We start from the raw sequence: 23,215 nt of genomic DNA, 5'->3' as shown, positions 1-23,215 counted from the left end.
GTAGAAGGCAGGAAATAATCAAACTCAGAGCTGAAATCAACCAAGTAGAAACAAAAAGGACCATAGAAAGAATCAACAGAACCAAAAGTTGGTTCTTTGAGAAAATCAACAAGATAGATAAACCCTTAGCCAGACTAACGAGAGGACACAGAGAGTGCGTCCAAATTAACAAAATCAGAAATGAAAAGGGAGACATAACTACAGATTCAGAGGAAATTCAAAAAATCATCAGATCTTACTATAAAAACCTATATTCAACAAAACTTGAAAATCTTCAGGAAATGGACAATTTCCTAGACAGATACCAGGTATCGAAGTTAAATCAGGAACAGATAAACCAGTTAAACAACCCCATAACTCCTAAGGAAATAGAAGCAGTCATTAAAGGTCTCCCAACCAAAAAGAGCCCAGGTCCAGACGGGTTTAGTGCAGAATTCTATCAAACCTTCATAGAAGACCTCATACCAATATTATCCAAACTATTCCACAAAATTGAAACAGATGGAGCCCTACCGAATTCCTTCTACGAAGCCACAATTACTCTTATACCTAAACCACACAAAGACCCAACAAAGAAAGAGAACTTCAGACCAATTTCCCTTATGAATATCGACGCAAAAATACTCAATAAAATTCTGGCAAACCGAATTCAAGAGCACATCAAAACAATCATCCACCATGATCAAGTAGGCTTCATCCCAGGCATGCAGGGATGGTTTAATATACGGAAAACCATCAACGTGATCCATCATATAAACAAAATGAAAGAACAGAACCACATGATCATTTCATTAGATGCTGAGAAAGCATTTGACAAAATTCAACACCCCTTCATGATAAAAGTCCTGGAAAGAATAGGAATTCAAGGCCCATACCTAAACATAGTAAAAGCCATATACAGCAAACCAGTTGCTAACATTAAACTAAATGGAGAGAAACTTGAAGCAATCCCACTAAAATCAGGGACTAGACAAGGCTGCCCACTCTCTCCCTACTTATTCAATATAGTTCTTGAAGTTCTAGCCAGAGCAATCAGACAACAAAAGGAGATCAAGGGGATACAGATCGGAAAAGAAGAGGTCAAAATATCACTATTTGCAGACGACATGATAGTATATTTAAGTGATCCCAAAAGTTCCACCAGAGAACTACTAAAGCTGATAAACAACTTCAGCAAAGTGGCTGGGTATAAAATTAACTCAAATAAATCAGTTGCCTTCCTCTATACAAAAGAGAAACAAGCCGAGAAAGAAATTAGGGAAACGACACCCTTCATAATAGACCCAAATAATATAAAGTACCTCGGTGTGACTTTAACCAAGCAAGTAAAAGATCTGTACAATAAGAACTTCAAGACACTGAGGAAAGAAATTGAAGAAGACCTCAGAAGATGGAAAGATCTCCCATGCTCATGGATTGGCAGGATTAATATAGTAAAAATGGCCATTTTACCAAAAGCAATCTACAGATTCAATGCAATCCCCATCAAAATACCAATCCAATTCTTCAAAGAGTTAGACAGAACAATTTGCAAATTCATCTGGAATAACAAAAAACCCAGGATAGCTAAAGCTATCCTCAACAATAAAAGGACTTCAGGGGGAATCACTATCCCTGAACTCAAGCAGTATTACAGAGCAATAGTGATAAAAACTGCATGGTATTGGTACAGAGACAGACAGATAGACCAATGGAATAGAATTGAAGACCCAGAAATGAACCCACACACCTATGGTCACTTGATTTTTGACAAAGGAGCCAAAACCATCCAATGGAAAAAAGATAGCATTTTCAGCAAATGGTGCTGGTTCAACTGGAGGGCAACATGTAGAAGAATGCAGATCGATCCATCCTTATCACCCTGTACAAAGCTTAAGTCCAAGTGGATCAAGGACCTCCACATCAAACCAGACACACTCAAACTAATAGAAGAAAAACTAGGGAAGCATCTGGAACACGTGGGCACTGGAAAAAATTTCCTGAACAAAACACCAATGGCTTATGCTCTAAGATCAAGAATCGACAAATGGGATCTCATAAAACTGCAAAGCTTCTGTAAGGCAAAGGACACTGTGGTTAGGACAAAACGGCAACCAACAGATTGGGAAAAGATCTTTACCAATCCTACAACAGATAGAGGCCTTATATCCAAAATATACAAAGAACTCAAGAAGTTAGACCGCAGGGAGACAAATAACCCTATTAAAAAATGGGGTTCAGAGCTAAACAAAGAATTCACAGCTGAGGAATGCCGAATGGCTGAGAAACACCTAAAGAAATGTTCAACATCTTTAGTCATAAGGGAAATGCAAATCAAAACAACCCTGAGATTTCACCTCACACCGGTGAGAATGGCTAAGATCAAAAACTCAGGTGACAGCAGATGCTGGCGAGGATGTGGAGAAAGAGGAACACTCCTCCATTGTTGGTGGGATTGCAGACTGGTAAAACCATTCTGGAAATCAGTCTGGAGGTTCCTCAGAAAATTGGACATTGAACTGCCTGAGGATCCAGCTATACCTCTCTTGGGCATATACCCAAAAGATGCCTCAACATATAAAAGAGACACGTGATCCACTATGTTCATCGCAGCCTTATTTATAATAGCCAGAAACTGGAAAGAACCCAGATCCCCTTCAACAGAGGAATGGATACAGAAAATGTGGTACATCTACACAATGGAATATTACTCAGCTATCAAAAACAACGAGTTTATGAAATTCGTAGGCAAATGGTTGGAACTGGAAAATATCATCCTGCGTGAGCTAACCCAATCACAGAAAGACATACATGGTATGCACTCATTGATAAGTGGCTATTAGCCCAAATGCTTGAGTTACCCTAGATCCCTAGAACAAACGAAACTCAAGACGGATGATTAAAATGTGAATGCTTCACTCCTTCTTTAAATGAGGAAAAAGAATACCCTTGGCAGGGAAGGGAGAGGCAAAGATTAAAACAGAGACTGAAGGAACACCCATTCAGAGCCTGCCCCACATGTGGCCCATACATATACAGCCACCCAATTAGACAAGATGGATGAAGCAAAGAAGTGCAGACCGACAGGAGCGGGATGTAGATCGCTCCTGAGAGACACAGCCAGAATACAGCAAATACAGAGGCGAATGCCAGCAGCAAACCACTGAACTGAGAATAGGTCCCCCGTTGAAGGAATCAGAGAAAGAACTGGAAGAGGTTGAAGGTGCTCGAGACCCCAAAAGTACAACAATGTCAAGCAACCAGAGCTTCCAGGGACTAAGCCACTACCTAAAGACTATACATGGACTGACCCTGGACTCTGACCCCATAGGTAGCAATGAACATCCTAGTATGAGCACCAGTGGAAGGGGAAGCCCTGGGTCCTGCTAAGACTGAACCCCCAGTGAACTAGACTATGGGGGGAGGGCGGCAATGGGGGGAGGGTTGGGAGGGGAACACCCAAAAATAATAAAAATAAAAAAAAATAAAATTTCAAGGCATCCTGGTTCATGCCTTTAATCCCAGCATGCCAGGGAATAGCATGGAGACAGTAGCAGGAGGATCTTTGTGAGTTTGGTCTACATAGAGAGTTCCAGGACTGTCAGGCCAAGAGAGAGACAGAGACCATGTCTCAAAAAATTAAAAACAGCTTTCATACAAGTAGAACAAATAGAGACAAGGTATTCTACTAGATGAGATACTGTTCTGTTTTGGAGCATCTTAATGTATCACCGTAAAAAGAAATGATTCTTTAAAAAGATATATTTTATCAAACACTGCCATCTGGTTTATTTTTATCTATTGCAAATGCATAAAAGATTCCCCATCAAATGCTGCTAATGGAGGCAGTAGAACCCGGAGAACTAAGCTTTTGGTATTCTTTAGAAAAATACCACAAATCACACTGTAAATGTCTTCGAACTTGGCACAAAACTTTGTTGTAATGTTATAATACCAGTCTTAAAAGTTCAGTGACCAATGGTAGCAGCCTCCTATGGATGGATACATGGGGAACTGTAAAAGCTCTCCCATTTAACCAACAGAAAAGTTACCTTTTCTTTCTCTAGTTTTTGGATAAAAGCTACACATGCTTTCCCTGGTACTCTGGGCTTTCTTACTTTCTCTGAAGAAGTCCCACCCACTTCCTTTGGTCATGTGGCTTTTGTGGATCTCCAGGGCAAACAGCATGGCTTCCTTTCTCTCCTCCTCTATTGCCCTTCTGCCAAGACTCATTGCTTGCTTACCTGTTATGTATGTACCTATGTATGTATGTATGTATGTATCTATCTATCTATCTATCTATCTATCTATCTATCTATCTATCTTCCATCCATCATCTGTCTGTCTGACTGTTTATCCCTATAATTTAACTGCCCTCAAGCTTCTTTTAATCCATTTAAAATTTTGTATTAAACAGTCTAAGAATCCTTGAAAGAGATCCCAGTCTTTCTGGTAACACCAGGTTCAGTGAGAGACTTTCTCAAAGGATGACATGCAGGGATTGGAGAGACGGCTTGTGGTTCAATACATACATACTGCTCTCACAGAGGATCAGCAGTCATATTGACTGCCCAACTGCTCGAAACTCCAGCTTCAGTGGATCTAACATCTGTGGCCTCTTCAGGGGGTTGCACTCATGTAAACACTCTCTCTCTCTCTCTCTCTCTCTCTCTCTCTCTCTCTCTCTCTCACACACACACACACACACACACACACACTACACACACACACACACACACACACACACACACACACACATATGCACACAGCCCACATGCATACTTTATTTTAAAAAGATGAGGTAGAATGTGAGGGAGCAAAGCAGGTGATCCTGACTTCTAGGCTCCACATATACACTTGCATTCACACAAACATAAATAATACATACATACATGAATATATATATATATATATATAACACAGACATACACACATATATGCACACATAGGCATACAAACATAAATATTTTTTAAAAAGTTGAAAAAACCCAAACAACAACTAAAAGTTAATCAATAGTGGTCAAAATGCTTAATCTTCCCAGTCCTAAACTTCTTTATTTGTAATACGAAGGGATTGGATTCTAAGACAACTGTTAAGTGCTATAAGGGTCATTGGGGGGAGTATAAAAGCTTGCTGAGTACTTCAGTGAATGACCAGATCATAGCTAGAACTCAGGTAAATACCAGCAAATAAAAATATCAAGGTCTTCTATTAAGAGTAAAAGCCAATCCACACCAACCCGGACTCAGGGATGTTGACTCATTCAGGATCCCATCATTTAAAGAAGAAGCAGATGCCGACCAGGTAGGCTGCTCTGGTTCAGTTTCTCAAATCTCTTTTTTGTCTGCATGTAGTCGAGGTCCTACAAAGAAGCAACCCCGACCCCCACCCCCAGACATTCTGCAGCCTGCAGTTTCTGGCTTGACTGATCCCCGCTCCCCAGTACCTGGAAACACAGTGGCGGATGTGGCAGTGGGTGCTGTAGTCCCAGCGTCCCCTCCTTCTGTGGGGATGCCTAGTGTCTGTAGGGTGTGCTCTGCGGCGTACCTCTTTGCTTCATCCACGTAGGCGCTTAGCTTTGGGGGTGTGAAAGGGTGGCTGGAAAGGACAGTCATTCATGTTAATTATTTAGAAATTTGAGTACTCAGGTGAAAAATCAAGGACATTTTTAGCTTTTAAAGATGATTGGATGGTGGGATTTTGTGTAGCGGGAGGGTGGGGGGGTGGTGTTGGGTGGGTGGGGTGGCGGCGTATTTTTTTCTTGTTTGTTGTAAAAAGCTTCTACATAGAAGCCTACACGGGCATATTTGTGAATTGATCTATCACTTTGTTAGCAGATGGGATTCCTGGGAACTCATATAATTTTATGACTCTTCTAAAGTAAAGATGGTTCCTAAAGTATACAAATGCAGCCTGGAGGTAAAAATCCAGAAGCTGATATCTTCTACTGATCAGGTCTTTGATGTGAAATTACGAGGTGGGAGAGCGGGTTATGTAGTGAAGTGGCAACTTTGCACAGATCACCTACGTCAATCTAAACACTGCAGGAAGGAACCACTTACAGTCTGTAACCATCTAACCATTAGCCAGTTATCCTGGAGAGTCTTCCCAATGTATGAAACCATGTGGCTTTTAGATGGCAGTCTAACAGCTGGAGCATATATCCCAGCTGAGTGCCTGCTGCTTTGTTTAGTTACAAGGGAGTAGGTTGAGTATGTTTCTGGAGTGATGATCACATACAGTTAATACCCAGGCTAATCTTATCTAAAATTTCTGTTACTAGGCGCTTGGAGAAGATACCCACATCGCAGGATTCTGGCTGGCCAGCGCTGGGATAGTTACTTTGTATAGGAATAACTGTCTTTGGTCTTGTCCAATGGCAGAGTGCAGCTGGTACACTGGCTGTCCCCAGTTATTTTTCTGACAGATTTCTTCTAATATCTACAAGAGAAAAACAACGGTTTCTCCCTCAAATGCCACATTTGCATTGCTTCTCGAGATGTTAAACTCTGAGCTCTGAACTTCAGATTCAACTAATAGAAGAGAGAAAATGTCATGCGGTGTAATGACTCATAAAATTTAAGTTGAACTCAATCTGGACTCTGTTTGAACTGTGAACATTTATTATAGTTCATAAAACCATTTCCACATCATTTACTCTAATAGTTTTAGTTTAGTCCATATATATGAATGTCTACTACCAAGAGCTTAACTTCATTTTCTCTCTCTCTCTCTCTCTCTCTCTCTCTCTCTCTCTCTCTCTCTCTCTCTCTCTCTCTCTCTCTGTATTTATTCCAGTTTTTAGGAAATTGTGGTTGTAGCAGTTTGTAGATGGATTCTCTCTTATCTCTACTTAAGCCCTTGTTCATAGGGTTATGCTTAGGGTTAGAGTTCTGCTTATTATGGCTATGATTAGGGTTATGGTTATAGTTATGGTTATGGTTAGGGTTAGTGTTAGAGTTCTATTTATTATGGCTATGATTAGGGTTATGGTTATAGTTATGGCTAGGGTTATGCTTAGGGTTAGAGTTCTACTTATTATGGCTATGATTAGGGTTATGGTTATAGTTAAAGTTATGGTTATGGTTATGGTTAGAGTGAGGATTAGGGTGAGGGTTAGGGTTATGGTTATGGTTATGGTTAGAGTTCTGTTTATTATGGCTATGATTAGGGGTATGGTTATGGTTATAGTTATGGTTATGGTTATGGCTATGGTTATGGTTATGGCTATGGTTGGGGTTATGGTTAGGGTTAGGCTTAGGGTTAGAGTTCTGTTTAATATTGCTATGATTAGGGTTATAGTTATGGTTATGGTTATGGTTAGGATGAGGGTGAGGGTTAGGGTTATAGTTATGTTTAGAGTTAGAGTTCTGCTTATTATAGCTATGATTAGGGTTATGGTTATAGTTATGGTTATGGTTATGGTTAGGGTTAGAGTTAGAACAGTTAACCTGAGAACATATCTTTACTTCTTACCATTCATCAATTTTTTAACTGCTTTTTAAAAAAATCAGGAGGTCTTATGGGTCAACATTTATTTTCTAACCTATTTCATTTGTTTTGTTTTATATGTATGCGTGTTTTGCTCGGATGTATGTGCATCACATGTATGTACCCACAGAGGCCAGCAGAGGGCACCAATCTAGAACTTGAGTTACAGTAGTTAGCCACTATCTATGGCTGCTGTTGGGAATCTGACTGTGTCCTTTCAAGAGCATCAAACGTTTTTAACTACTTAGCCATCTTTCCATCTTTTGGGGGCAGTATTTATTATTTATGGATAAACATTAAAAGGCATTCACAGCAGTGGTGATTTTTTTTTTTTAATTCGGTTGGCAATGTGCCACTTTTAGTTATTTTTACGAGAACCTGTTTTTATTACCCATCTGCATATTTACTTTTTATTTCTGTAAATCCCCCCCCCCCAAATTCATCCTTACTTTACTATGGTACTGAGGTCCTGATCCTTTATTCACACAGCAGATTCAGTATCTGTGTCAAAAGAACGGTGTAAGGAACAATGCCCCCCACCTCTGTTCTCTGGAGCCTCTTGGCTCATTGTTCTCACATTAACCCAGCTGCTGTCTCCCAGGACATTTTCCAGTTTATTAATTTGAAGATTGAGCTTATTTTTACCATTATTAAAAAGCACTTAGTAACATCTCCCATAGTTTGTAAGCATGCTCTAAGTTCCTGAGTAATGTCAGTCAGCTTTTCCTGTCAGATGGCTGTCTGCCCATTTATGCCAGTTGAACAAACAAACACACGGAGAAGCATGTTCTCTGCAGCTGCCGGTTGGGCAGGGCACCTCTTGATCCCTACTGGTTGGCAATTCCTACCTCCAATGGGGGATTAGCCTCCAGCCACATTGGCTGGGGTGGCATGGCCTTCAATTTTTCAAATCTATTTGAAAAAATTCAGAGACATCCTAGTTAACTATCTCTCACCATGGCCCACCTCTCCCCTAGGTTTAATGTATAAGCAGAGAGCTTTGCTCACAACGGCTATTTTCATGATGACGCTTGCCTGATTTCATTGTAGTTACCTGTTCATGTGTCAACATTATTCTATGGGGTGCCACCTGAGTTATGATTGCAAGGACTTTTCTTATATTCATTTTTGCCTCTTTAGTATCTAACAAACATGTTACACCAGAGAAGCTCAATAGATGTTATTTCTGAAACAAATAATCCCTGTTTGTCACTGGAATAGATATTCTTTTGTTTACTTATTTATTTTTTCTGATTGCCTGAATAGAATCTGAAGAAAAATTACTGAAATGTTACATAACAGAAAAACATTGACAATACACCTGCCTCATTCTCTGGTCAAGCTTCTACACACCATGTTTGCCTCTGGTTTGCAGTCCTGATGCTACTTTTTCCCTTAAATCGGAGTTCTGTTTTCCTCCTGAGAGCAGGGATGATTCCTGTATAATTCACAGCCCATAACTATAGCGATTTGGCCGAAGTGGCTTCAGAGGGAGAGCAGGTGATGCACACTAAAGGGAGAACCCGGGCTTAACAGGGATCGAGTCTTTTTTGTTTTAATTTATCAAACATGGAATGTAGCTTCCCTATTGGAATAATAATTGTAACTTTCAGTTTCCGCTAATTAAAGCACAGTCACACAGAAACATAGAAACACAGACTATTAAGTGAAAGCAAATAGCAATTACCATCATGAAACAATTACCACTATAACACTGTCCCCAGTAGAGAGCACTGTAGAAGACTTTATATGACTTTACACAGTTAAGAATTTACCGGGATTCCAACATGTCTCCCTTCCCCTCCCTTTCTCCAAAGCCTCCCGCCTGCCCCTCACACTCGCCTTCAAATTCGTTGCCTCTTTTGAGGTTAATTGTTAATGCCTATACATATCATATGCATATACATATCTAAATAAGCCATTTTGTTTGCGCGATGTTACTTGTATGTACACTTCGGGGCTGACCATTTGGCACCGGACAAACCAATCGGTGTGCTCTTCTCGAGGAAAGGCTACCTTTCCCGCTCTCTGCTTGGCTATAGTTACTCGATTGCTATAGTTACTTATGGAGGTTGGGGTCTATGGGACGTTACCCATCCACTGTGGCATGTCTATTTGTGTCATTCCGTTAATGGGGTGTTTCCAAGAGGAGTTCTGAAGATTATACACAGGGATCCGGCTGTGGGGCCCCTTCTCTGCAGTGGTCAGCCAATGCACTTTAATGGACATTTATTCTGAGCTGGGGCTCTCTGCCTTGTTTCATTTTCATTTAAGATTTTGGTTGACATTACTTTTCAGGATTTTTAAAAATTTTGCTGGGTCATGATGAAGGTCCATTTAGTGCCAGAATGGCAGTCGGTCTCAGCAGCCCCTTGGAGTCTGCTAAGCTGCTTGCCACAGAACGGTAGCCTAAATGAAAGTGTGGAGCAGAGACTGAAGGAAAGGCCATCCAGAGACTGCCTCACCTAGGGATCCATCCTATACAAACACCAAACCCAGACACTATTGCTAATGCCAAGAAGTGCTTGCTGATAGGAGCCTGATATGGATGTCTCCTGGGAGGCTCAGCCAGAGACTTATTGATACAGATGAGGACGCTTGCAGCCAAACATCAGACTGAGCACGGGGACCCCAGTGGAGGAGTTAGAGAAAGGACTGAAGGAGCTGAAGGGGTTTGCCACCCCATAGGAAGAACAACAATATCAACCAACCAGACTCAGCAGAGCTTGCAGGGACTAAATTACTAACCAAAGAGTACACATGGAGGGACCCATGGCTCCTGCCACATATGTAGCAGAGGATGGCATTGTTAGGCATCAATAGGAGGAGAAGCCCTTGGTCCTGTGAAGGTTCATTTTCCCAGTTTAGGGGAATGCCAGGGTGTTGATGTGGGAGTGGGAGGGTGGGAGTGGGAACATTGTCATAGAAGCAGGGGGAGGGAAGTAGAAGGGGGGGGATGGGATAACATTTGAAATGTAAACACACAAAATAATCAATCAAAAGAAAATCAAGTCTAATCACTTGAACAATGGTCCCTGGCCCAACTTAACTACCTCTGGAGCGAGCTTACCTGAGGAGCAAGTTTAACTCCTTGTGGTTTTAAAGAGATAGTATTCATCGGGGTGAGCTCCATCCCAGGCAGAAGGTCATAGAGTTTGTCTTGTCTCTTGTCTCCTTTGACCTGGTATCCTCGACCCAGGCCTGTATATGCCAAATACCCACGGCCGCCCAGTCCTCTCACGCCCGCAGCCCCTACAGGGACATTCATGTAAATTTCTAGGAATGTAAGAAGGCATTAAACTGAATCAAACCACCAGAAAATCACCCTGAATCTTACTGTAATGGAAAAGTTAGCCCAAGTCACATTGATTACTGCCCCGAGGATGGATAGATAACCTAAGATTCTAATGGAATGAAACTCAACATCAGGTAAGGCTCACAATAGACTCTGGCTTTCTTAAAGCTCCTCCGGAAGAAAGCAGTCCCTTCTAAGAGATTGATAAGTACAACACCACTTATAAGTTTGTCAGAAAGAAAAGTATTTTTTAGCTACTGTTTTGTTAAGTTTTGGGGGGAGATTCACTAAGGTTCAGTATGTACTTACTGACACATCCCAATATAATAGGACCACTTGAGTTATAGTTAGTCTGGGATAGAGACTATCAGAGTGAATGCCATTCTACCAGTCAGGCAGGAATGAATTTGACTGTCACATCCCTGGTGGGTCATCAGGCAGACATTTGGAAAGCACCTTTTCTTTAAGTTCACCACTCTCTCATTCATTGTTGAGGTGAGGCTTAATTTCTGTTGAGTTTCATACATAGATTCCTTCTGATTTTTGTTTTGCCATAATTTCATATTGATTTCCTATTGGTGACATGAAGGAATAAACCATTAAGTGGATCACTCTATGCCCATAAATATCATTCACTGATTATGTTTTTGTTAATGCTATGTGTTATTTTCCCTTGGAATGGAGTTTGTTGTGTTTTTTTTTTCTACATCACAACTGGTTGATAATACGTAAGATGTATGGACTGATTAATGATATGTTAGGTAGATGCATAATTTGTTATGATATGTAGAAAGTATTTTGAATAAAATCTTCATTATTACTTTTACATTACAATTTTTGTAGGGGCTCAGGAGCTCAGGAGCTCAGGAGCTCAGGAGCTCAGGAGCTCAGGAGCCATTGAAGAGTTCTTAAGATGCTCAATTCATTTTTTTTCCATGAAAAATAATGCAACACAGTAAGGGAATTGTTTCTATAGTAATCTGGATGGGCCTATTCTAAGTTACACCTGAGAGTGGATTTAAACACATCGTTTGTTCCCATTTTCCAGATTGCTGTCATATGCAGGAAAACAGGATTGGGATCCAGATAATGTTGGCTATAGCCAAGAAAAAACTGTAGGAAAAGATACCACAAGGCAGAGACAAACTATCTTTATAATTTACTAAATTTACTGAGCTCGGAAACCTTCTCAAGCAGTGAATCTGTGTAAGATTTAAACATAAAACACAGTCTGGCAGTGAGATTGAGTTTGTTTTTCTATTTTTAATTTATTTGGTTTCCATTATGCTAAAGCAATATTAATCTCCTTGTTTGATTTGTTTTTTCAAAGTTACTGCACATGGATGTGGTGCACACCTGCATGTACAGCAGTCAGGAAGCAAAGGTAGATGCTGGGAGTTCTTGAGCAGCCTGGAATATATAGTAAGCCCTTGTCACCAACATACAGACAAACACATGGGCTAGCAAAGGTATAGCACACATATCCGGGAGAGAGGTTATATGAGAATGCCTCATTTGAGGCAGGTCCCATTAGGCCCCAATGCTCTCCCTTGAAAGTTCTGTAACTGGTCTAGTTGGTTTAATAAGGAGGAAGAGGCAATGGTTATAAGAGCAAGGTTATATTGTGTGCATATTTTGTGGATCCAATTTATATACTAAAAGAATCTCACTTATGGACTGGGCTCATTCATACCACGTTCTGACAAGTATTTTTCAATAACCAGTTGTAATGTGAAAAAAATAGATTCCTATATGACAAGAGATACTGATATAGTTGATTTTTTAACAGTTTTCTACTTTTTTTTTTCTCCCAGTAATTCCATCCAATCTATTTAAGGCTACTGAAGTATAGTTTATAGTTCATTAAACTCGTTTATTAGTCATTTGAAATTTGGAGTTATGGAGAGACAAGAGCTAGCTAATGTTACCTCTGACAGAAGGGGTCCGGATGAGAGCTCTGTTGCTGAGATGTCCTTTGGTAGCTGGGAAATGAAGACTTGGAATGGCTGCGTAGGCTTGGGGAGTATAGAAGACAGGAGCTCCAAGGTAGGTTGTGGTAGGGTCATAAACATGGCTCAGAGGGTAGGTGTATTCTTGCAGCATGGTGTTCCTGCCCCCGGTGCCCCGGGTGTACCTAACGTAACTGTCCTTGTCCACTGGCTTGGCCAAGGTCACTTCTATTGGGGAACCATCCAGCACCTGTTTTAGAGAGCGAGGAAAAGCCAAGCTGAGAAGCCATCTGACAACTGGGGATCATAAAACATGTCTACCATTTGCTGACTTGAAATTCTTAATGGTTTTGTCCCTTACCAGGTTCATGATTCTGTTTCAATTGACTATTCTCTGAGTAGTCTTGTTGATAATTGCACAAGACGCCGACAGGCTTAACAATGCCATTTTGACCACTGAATTTATAATATAGAGGCAGTTACTGAGACATAAAATTATGCAACATTTTCTATTAAGTGTGGTACTTGTGTTTAAAATTACATAGTTATTCAAGTCTAATACGTTGGGGATCTTTAGGGGTGAAATACAGGTTATGGGGCATGATAAAATGAAGGTGATAGAAACCAGTAAATATAGCATTTATTAACACCATGGAGAACAAGTCCTGCCAAGCTCAACAAATGGCTCATTAGGGCAGATACACAATAGATGTTTGCTAGGGAATGGAGAGGAGCCTAGGTAGATCCTACTCAAGGCAGCGGAACCTAGTGGACTGTTGGTGCATTGTTCACATAAAGCAATTGCTTGCCCTGCTGAGAAGTTAGAAGATTCTAAACAGGGATGGCAAGGGTTGGGTTATAGGTGAGAGGGATACTGAGAACTCTAACGTCATGTACCACTTAAACATGCTCGTAAGAATTATTGCAATAGTCGGACAGGTGGCATACACCTTTAATAGCAGCACTAGGGAGGTAGACAGTAGGATCTCTGTGAGCTGGTGGCCAGCCTGATCTATATAGTGAGTTTCCAGAAAGTCCAGACTACAAAGAGATACATGCCCTCCTTCTTAAATACCCAAATTAATTAGTTAAATAATTAATCTTAAAAAAGAAAAAGGAAAGGAGAGATCTTGCTATCCACCCTGTGCCAATTCACTGGTCTTCTTAATTATAGTATGATCACCATCTTACAAAAGATCCCCAAAGCCTAATTTTTTCTAATAAATATAAATACCCATAGGGTATAATAAGCAGCTTAGGAAAACTTGTATATTTTATATTATGCTTAAACATAGCAGTTAATAGTATTCACTAGTAATATTAAACACATATTTAGCTACATATTTGTAAACATTGTTATAGAAGTGTCTAGGCACAAATAATAACTGAGCTTCCTGAATGGATACCATGTGACTAGTCACCCCATGTTCTTGTCACTGTCTCCAGCTCCTTTGGAAGAAAGCAGTACATATAAGGGAATTGATAAGTATGAAAGCAATTTAAACTATTTATAGTTGCATGTTTATTGATATTTTCCTATAGATTCATAATGTTCAGTATGGACTTATTAAAACATTCCAACATAATGCGACCACTTGAGCTATATTTAGTCTTGGCATAGAGACTGTTCTAGTGAATGCCATTGTTTCTGTCAGTAAGTCAGGAAAGAATTGGACTAGCTCATCCCCATCCCTCCCCACCATGATGGACTATCTCTTAAAATTTAAGCCAAACAAAGCCTTCCTTCCTTAAAAATGCAAATAACTTGAGCATTTTTTTTCTACTGGGACTATTCCAGTGTATTTATTATTTAGCATTTATGATTGCTGGTCTTTCTCAGTAGATAACATCTACATTCAGGCATGTTTATCAAGAGAAAGCTACCTTAAACATTGCTTTTGAACTAGTATCATTTCTATGATGCTAATGTAGTAATCAATGAAGAAGTAATGTTTTGGCTATATGCTACATTTAAATATCAATTGATTTTACTTTATAATTTTTTTCTTTTCTTTTTTTTTCTTTTTTTTTAGGGGACCAAGTAAAACTCTTCGACGAACAAAGCAAACAGTTTCATGATTTCAAACACAGTCGTCGGTCCAAGATTTTAAACACAGTCGTCAGTCCAAATTCAAACACGAAACAAAAGTCAAAAAGACACTAACAGACACAACACGTCCAGAAAACCACAGTCAGGTCACAAAGAAGACAAACAATTCCAACAGTCAAACAAGTAACAAGCAGACGCGCCGCGCGGCTTCGGTACCAAACTGAAACCAAAAATTCAGACGGAGTCAGCGAGGGTCTTGGATCCTCTACTCCAATAAAATTCAGACGGAGTCATCAAGGGTGCGGATCCCTCCGAAAACGGACGGAGGTGCCACGGATCCGGATCTCCCTCTCCTCCAACCACCCTTGGAACGTCTTCCAGGGCTGCGGGGGAGAAGTCCGAGCTCGTCAGCTCCTTCTCTGGCCCGCCCAGATAGTCCCCAGATCTGAGCCTATTGATCGATCGTTCACAGGACAAGACACAACAGACAAGACAAACGCCGGCCAGCTTACCTCCCGGTGGGTGGTCGGTGATCTCTGGGCGGAGGGTCTCCAAATCCCGGGGCGAGCCCCCACAATGAAAGACCCCCGGAGAGGACCTTTCCCTCAGGAGGAGTCCCAAGCGCCCAATGACCGAGCCGAGTCCACTCGGATGCAATCAGCAAGAGGGCTTATTGGAAAACACAGGTACCTGCGGGCACACAGTCTCTTCGGAGGACTTGCGCCACTTTATAATTTTTTTAAGACTTGAGTGACCTCAATGAGTGACCTCATTCTTCCCTATAAGACTTAAGAATGGTGAAGGTCCCTGAGGCTGCATGTGCCCTAGGCTTCCCCACGTTTGGAGGAATCTGTGCTAAGACTTTCCCTTGTCCTTCAGATCCAGTTCCCACCAATAGTCTGCAGTCTATTCCGGTGATTATTCTATATAAGTTCCTCTTCGGGCTCCTGGGCCCTCTGCTTTGTCATTGAGTTTGGCCAACAAAGAACCTTGGATATGAGGACAGGATGAGACAGTGAATATAGAGTGTTTTTGTTCCTGGCTTCCTCCCTGAGATGTCTTCTTGGACCCACTGTATTCTTTGACCAAAGAGCTTTCAGAGAAGACCCAACAGCCTTAGGGTAGGTCAGTGTTCTTTTCCAAGGGGTCTGCTCTCCACAGCTAGCTCTCATTTTGGTTTTCTACTAATTAATTCTTCAGCTCCTGTAGGAGGAGTGGTGATGGCACCTTTATGTAAATGCCAGAGGCTGAGCAACCACGAAAGTCTCTCTTGCAGGAGGACCTAATTGAGGACTGCCTGAGAGACCAAGGATTGCTGGCACAGACAATTCCAGCCAATTGGGTGTACAGCGAAGGACCCATGGCTCCAGATACCTATGCAGCAGAGGACGGCCTTGTCTGACATCAGTGGGAGGGGAGGCTCTTGATCCTTTGATGTCTCAGCATAGGGAGATGCTGGAGTGGTGGGGTGAAACATGGTGTGAGTGGAAGAACACCCTCATACAGGCAAAGGGGAGGGAGGAGAGGGCGGATGTGCAGGGGTAACTGGGAAGTAGCATATCATTTGAGATGTAAACAAATGGAGTGATTAATAATCCAAAAATATGACATCAAAGACAAAAAAAGGAAGAGATGCTTTCTTGGGACCAATGGGGCATGGATGGAGAGTTAAAGGAGCTTGCAGCTGTGTTTAGATGAGCTTGCTAGGGCATTTCTCATCTGCTCCTTCCTTGTGCCTTTACTGCCAGAAATCTGTGAGTGCTAGCTTCTGACATTGTGGTTTTAAATCCCCTTTTCTCACAACTGTGGAGTGAATTTCTTTCTACTCATCTTCTACTGGAACCTGAACTGTTAGAAGACTCAACGGACAGAGCAAGTCTCCTGTGTACTGCGCTCTGCCCCAATTTGCTGTTCTCAGATTTTCTCTTGATATTTCAAATTCTGCCTTTAAGACAGACTCCCCTGGCCATGATTACCCTTTGAAAGTATATCCAACTTCCATAGGTTCTTTTGCATAATATCTTCTCATCCAGGGTGGTTTTCTGAATGTTGGTGACCAACTTCTTCACTTGAACGTCTTACTTTTAAATGTCTTCTAATAACATTGAGCTGGCTACCTTGCAGAGGTGTTTGTGGCCCCTAGTTCTCTAGACTCTTAACTCCTTAACAAGCATGTTTGCTTTGATTAATTTTCCATCCTGGACATTACTAACAGATTAATGGTCCATAGATGGGTTTTGGTATTTATTTGATTGAGCCAAATACTATAAAAGTTTTTGTAGGCAAATATATAGTAGGGATACAGAAGTTGATTTTACCTCAGGCTCCACTCTTGGCAAGGAAAGGAATTCTAAGCCTCCATGTTGGAAAGATCAAATACTGAGATCAGAATGACAGCTATCTTGACATTTTCTGGCTAATGTTCCTTAAATTACTGTATTATAAAGTGCAATGATTAGAAATAATTAGAACTTAGGGGATTTAGTGCTTTGAATGAGGTTTGCATGTTTAGTTCCCAGTTGATGACCTGTTTGGAAAAATTAGGAGGTGTGGCCTTGTTGGAATAGGTGTGTCCCTGGGATTTAAAGCCCATACCAGGCCAACTGTCTCTCTCTGCCAGATGCCTGCAGACTGGGATGTGAAGCTGTCAGATACTCTGCCTGCCTGCCACTGCATATTTTCTGTCATGATGATAATGGGCTCACCTCTGAAACTGTAAACGAGACCCTAATTAAATGATTCCTTTTATAAAAGTTGCCTTGGTCATGGTGCTTCTTCACAGCAACAGAACACCAGCAAGGACTGGGGAAACATCTGGAATACTTTAATCCCTTCTTCACACAAAAATTGAAGTCAGCAACTTGTTCAAGTCATAAAAAGAAGAGTTGGGATTAGCTACCTAGCCACCTCCTCGTTCTCTGTATCTTTTTCTGCCATTTCTCTATTGTACATCCCCAAAGGACTGCAGTTTCTGGGTCAGTGATGGGGAAAGAGCTGGGCTTAGATGGACTCCAGAGATTACGCTTTGGTAGAGCACGCCCACATCGAGCTTGGATGGAATTTGTGTGCGTTTTCTTCTCTCTTACATTAATTACCTTGCCATTCAAAGCCTTCATGGCTTCAACTGCATCTTCTCGGTTACTGAAATGCACAAAAGCATAGTCTCGGATCTTCTTCACCCGTTCCACAGCACCTGTAGATAGAATGTCAGCAACACCATTAACAAACTTGAGAGAGTGATGTGACTAGCTTCCAAGAGTGTAAGCATCCTTTGTGTGTCTAGGTTTAGAATTTTGTATAACCAATGTAAGCTTTTATTTGCCATAAAGATGCTTATGATCTGATTTATTACAAATAGTTATGAATTATGTTTTTAATTCATAGATTATAAGAAATTTAAAGATAAGAATGACATCTTGGTAAGGAGATATAAAAATATAAAAGGTAAGAAATAGAAACGATAATATTCTATCCAAGGTAACATGTTACTAAACTGACTTGATATTAGTCATCTTGTACACATATATTTAACTCATTTACTTCAAAATACTCTTGTATCGTGGAGGTCCAAAACAAGGTAAGGAAGTAAGAAAATGCAATTGCAGCTAGAGCAAGAGGATGAACAGGGAACTACTGCATGCAGCCTTGGAGAGGAGAGATGGGTGCTGAAGTCTTTCCCCAGTCTCTGTTATGGAGAAGAAACAATACTGTGCAATGATCCATGGGTGGGAGAGAAGTCACAATTTCCCATCCTATTCCCATTGGTCAAATTTCACCCTGGGAGTGTTCGCTGCTCCATTTTCCCTCCCACCTTCTAATCTGGGTTAGTGTGATTCCATGGAGTGCTTGATCCTGTGTCCTTCCTATGCATCCATGTCTGCTGGGAAGAGAAGGAAACTCGGGTCATGCAGATAGCCAATGTCACAAGAACGTGATGGTGTGTCTGTGACACACCCTTCAAAGTTCAGTACTGTCTTCCTTAGTTCAAAGATGGCAGAAGCACAGTGTTCAAAGGCTTTCCACAAGGTCATTTACTGGTAAGTGATCATGATGTCAGTGAAGTGTGATTCAGGACACTGTAGAAGCCTATGGGAAAGACTCAACTCACAACCATTAGAAACACCACACTCACTCTGCTCCGAATACCCTATTTTTTTGTCTATAAAAGAAATCTGGAATTAGGGGAGACTTTACAATGTGGCATGCTAATTTCTGTTTAATTAATTTTATTTTACTTTCATATAAATACGAGGAAGCTATCATTCTAACAGAGGTGTGTTTATAATTTACACAGCACACAGCTAACTAAGGTCTAGAGCCATATGCCCTAAACCATTAATTAATATCTTTAAGTTAAGAAATGTTGCTTCTGAAAGACCATCTGAAATCTAAAATAATTTCTGCCTATAGTATTTGAAAAATTGGAAAACATTACATATCTGCCTACGCACAACCATTTTCTATAAAGATAACAGTTATGCCACTGTAGAAATAGCAAAATATAGCAAGATCTATTTTCTCAGAAATTATTAAATTTGACACATTTGTACAAACTCCATTGAGCCTTTAAAGAGATTAGAGTAGGATTACATGTACTCATGTGGAGGGATCCAAACCCTATAGTCTGTTTCTGAAATTTATTATGGGATAAAGTGTATCTGTTGTAAATATCTAAACCCATACATAAATAAACACAAACCCACATATATCTACATCCAGAGATATCTGGAAAGGTGGATATCAAACTGCTAAGCACGGTTACTTCAGGAATGGAGAAAAGTGTTGGGGAAGGTGAAAACATTGTAGATATTCGTTCTATTTTTAATTACATGCATATGTGTGTATGTGTCTGTGTAGTTATGAGCATGTGAGTACAGTGGCCTGTGGAGGCCAAAAGGTGGTGTTAGATCCCATGGAGCTCAAGTTACAGGCGTTTGTGAGCCAGCTGACATGGATGCTAGTAACTGAATTGGGGTCTTCTACAAGGACAGTGCAAGCTTTTCCAGCCCCATGCATGAAAACATTTTAACTGACATGTTTTTATGGACGAAGCAAAGAAGTGCAGGCTGACAGGAACTGGATGTAGATCTCTCCTGAGAGACACAGCCAGAATACAGCAAATATATAGGAGAATGTCATCATTAAACCACTGAACTGAGAACAGGATCCCCGTTGAAGGAATCTTAGAAAGGACTGAAAGAGCTTGAAGGGGCTTGAGACCCCATATGAACAACAATGCCAACCAACCAGAGCTTCCAGGGACTAAGCCACTACCTAAAGATTATACATAGACTGACCCTGGGCTCCAACCTCATAGGTAGCAATGAATAGCCTAGTAAGGGCACCAGTGGAAGGGGAAGTCCTTGGCCCTGCCAAGACTGAACCCCCAGTGAATGTGATTGTTGGGGGGAGGGCGGCAATGGGGGGAGGATGGGGAGGGAAACACCCATAGAGAAGGGGAGGGGGAGGGGTTAGGGGGCTGTTGGCCCCGGAAACCGGGAAAGGGAATAACAATGAAATATAAATAAGAAATACCCAAGTTAATAAAGATGAAAAAAAAAATCCAGAAAACAACTTACCCTATTTTTATGTAGAAAGACCGCTATACATACTGATGATAAGAGGTTAAAGAAGTAGTTGTGCAGAGATGCTTAGTGTTATCTTTTAGACATATGTTTGCCCACTCAGTATTCTAGACAAATGTTTTCTTTAGTGGACGGTTAAGGGGAAATTTGCCTCCCTACCACTTGAGCATGTTAGCTAATCTGTCATTTTGAACGGCTAGGCTTTCTTCTCAGAGACAACAAGATGCAGCACCAGTCTGAAGAAGAACAGGAAGAGAAGAAAATCCTTTCCCTATCAGAGTTCAGTTGCTCTCTCAGATTCGGGGTCACTGAAACATTTAGAGCTCATACTCTATGCATGGTTCGATGACTATGAATTACCTTCCTTTGGAGCAATGGGAGACATATAATCTAAGGATAATTTTAAACTATTGCAGCACTTCTCTTTAACTTTGGTATCTCGAGTATCATGAAAAGCCCTAGTGTCTCATGACAATAATTACACAGAGCGAAATTATCTGGCCAGACTGAGAAAATGAAATAAAGGCATGTGAGCCCATGAAGCCCAGGGCATATAATTAACTGAGATTTTAGATCAGTCTCCTTGGTCCTTCAGGGTTGGATGGAATGGTGAGAATGGCTTCATCCCACAGCTTGTTTTGGTCAAAGAGAACCAAGGCACCATCCAGGATGGCTCCCATCCTTCCCCTCCACTCTGCTCTTTTGATCTATAGTTTCCCAAGGCAGAGGGAAATGCTTGCTTTAGCTGCACAAAATGTTATCTTCACCTAGCTCTTCCTTCGTGTCAAGGATACAAGAGCTGGTCTCTCAGTAAACACACAGAGCCAACATATTATCAATCAATTTCCATATACCCCATCAGTCATGTGAATTATGTAGCATTTATGTTGATAATGGCTTTGGGTGTTCTCAAGTTCTTGCTAATATTGAAATCATTACACTTTTGTTTTGAGCAGCAATATTCAGACTTTGCTTATGGAAAGCTTCATTTGTGAAAAATCTGAGCATAGAAAGTAAATTAGAAAGTAGGGGTTTGAATAATACGACATGGATTTCTCCCATCTAAATACTACCCTGGCCTAACCCTACTTAGAGACCAAACAAGAGCCACCACATTCAGGGTTATGTTCAGGGTTGACTTGCTTCTGTAGAATAGCAAAGGCCACATGCCACTTTAATAGATTCCTTCTCAGTGTTTGCTACCATTATTCATGGGTTGTCCATCAGCAAAAAACCAGACCTGTGATCCGAACACAGAGATTAGAAAAACACACTCAAAGTGTAGTTCTTTACTCAGTAACATCAGCTGCACCTGGGAACTTAAGAAATACAAATTTGTGGACTCAACCAGATGGGGTAAGCAATCTGCTTGTAGCAGCCCTGCAGGTGTCTCTGCTACTGTTGAACTGTTTAAGGGAGCAGATTCTTAAAGAATACCGTACCTAGCACTATAGCAGATACCCTAGACTTCATGGGAACTAAATATCAATGGCACAGTGTTTCTGTGATGACTGTTGTTTTCCAGAGTATTGATGCAGTATTTTCCTAGGTTATTTGGGGTTCAAATGATATACAAAGTCAGATTTCTCAATGGATAATGAGGTTTCTCCAAAACCCAAATCTTTAGAAAGAAAAATTTAATGTTATTTTTCTCCTTCCACAAAATTTTCTAATACAGTCGTGATACATTATATTGTTGCACTGGAGAAGAAATTTGTGGATATGTTTTTTCTCTCTCTCTCCACAGGTTCAATATCTGCCAGTTGTTCATATTCTTTTATGCATCACACGCAACATTATAGAGCCCTGAGCGTTGTGCCACTGGCCTAAGAAGTGCCCCAGAATTGCTGGGAATGTTTCGGCTGAAAACAAGGATATTATAGTACTATGCTGGGGGTGGTTGTAGCTGAAGTCATGGGAGGAGGGGGGGAAGAGAGAGAAAGAGGAAAGAAGGAACAAGTTGGCATTCATTATTTTCTTTTTTTTTAATTTATTTAATACTTAATAATAATTCTTTGGTTTCCGGGCAAACATCCCCCTCCCTCCTCCCCTTCCTTATGGGTGTTCCCCTCCCAACCCTCCCCCCATTGCCGCCCTCCCCCCAACAGTCTAGTTCACTGGGGGTTCAGTCTTAGCAGGACCCAGGGCTTCCCCTTCCACTGGTGCTCTTACTAGGATATTCATTGCTACCTATGAGGTCAGAGTCCAGGGTCAGTCCATGTATAGTCTTTGGGTAGTGGCTTAGTCCCTGGAAGCTCTGGTTGCTTGGCATTGTTGTACATATGGGGTCTCGAGCCCCTTCAAGCTCTTCCAGTTCTTTCTCTGATTCCTTCATTATTTTCTTACAGCTTCTAAGGCACTAGAGTCTAGGCGTATCTATCTTAAATGTGCAGACTGGACATCCACATATTAATTCTGTGATAATCATTCACAATTAATTTAAAAAAAGTCAGTCTTTCAACAGTTTCTCATTCTAACCCCTTTCAAAACAAAAGCGCCATTTTAACTGGGAGGGAATGTAAGTATTATTCACTCTGGGAGAAACAAATCCCAACCCGGAGTGGACAGAACATATACACGCATGTACTAGTTCCCAGACTGGCACAACCAATTGGGGTTCACCACTTAGGACTTGGCTCTGCATGCCGAGAGCAGGATGGTTTAGCTGTGACTTCTTTATAAATTCCTTCCACACACAGCCCACATCTGCTAATTCCTCCCCCAGTATGTGGCATGCTGAAGCCACTGATGGAGCAGCAGCTGCATGAATGGCTGTGTGACTGGAATGAGGGCTGGTGTGAGGGTTCAGGAGGTTGTTAAATCTGGGGTCTGCCAGCTGCTAGCTGTGTGACGATTTAACTACTC

At 41.1% G+C, this 23,215-nt stretch overlaps 1 protein-coding gene across 7 annotated transcripts in view; it reads right to left on the bottom strand.

Moving 5' to 3' along the window:
- Positions 1-23,215, bottom strand: part of A1cf (APOBEC1 complementation factor) — a 93,117-nt gene that overhangs the window by 10,657 nt on the left and 59,245 nt on the right. For 4 of the 7 annotated variants that reach the window (XM_087603131.1, XM_087603164.1, NM_133400.1 and 1 more), the window contains 5 exon segments: positions 17,861-17,958; positions 12,695-12,965; positions 10,542-10,723; positions 6,285-6,421; positions 5,427-5,578 (listed from right to left, as the gene is read on the bottom strand). In XM_087603131.1, coding sequence (XP_087459257.1) covers positions 5,427-5,578; positions 6,285-6,421; positions 10,542-10,723; positions 12,695-12,965; positions 17,861-17,958 — 840 coding nt within the window. 7 annotated transcript variants of the gene reach the window in all.

This window comes from Rattus norvegicus, chromosome 1 (assembly GCF_021556685.1).
Source record: "Rattus norvegicus strain SHRSP/BbbUtx chromosome 1, alternate assembly SHRSP_T2T, whole genome shotgun sequence".
NCBI lineage: Eukaryota > Metazoa > Chordata > Mammalia > Rodentia > Muridae > Rattus > Rattus norvegicus.
This window is presented reverse-complemented; position numbering and strand designations above follow the sequence as displayed.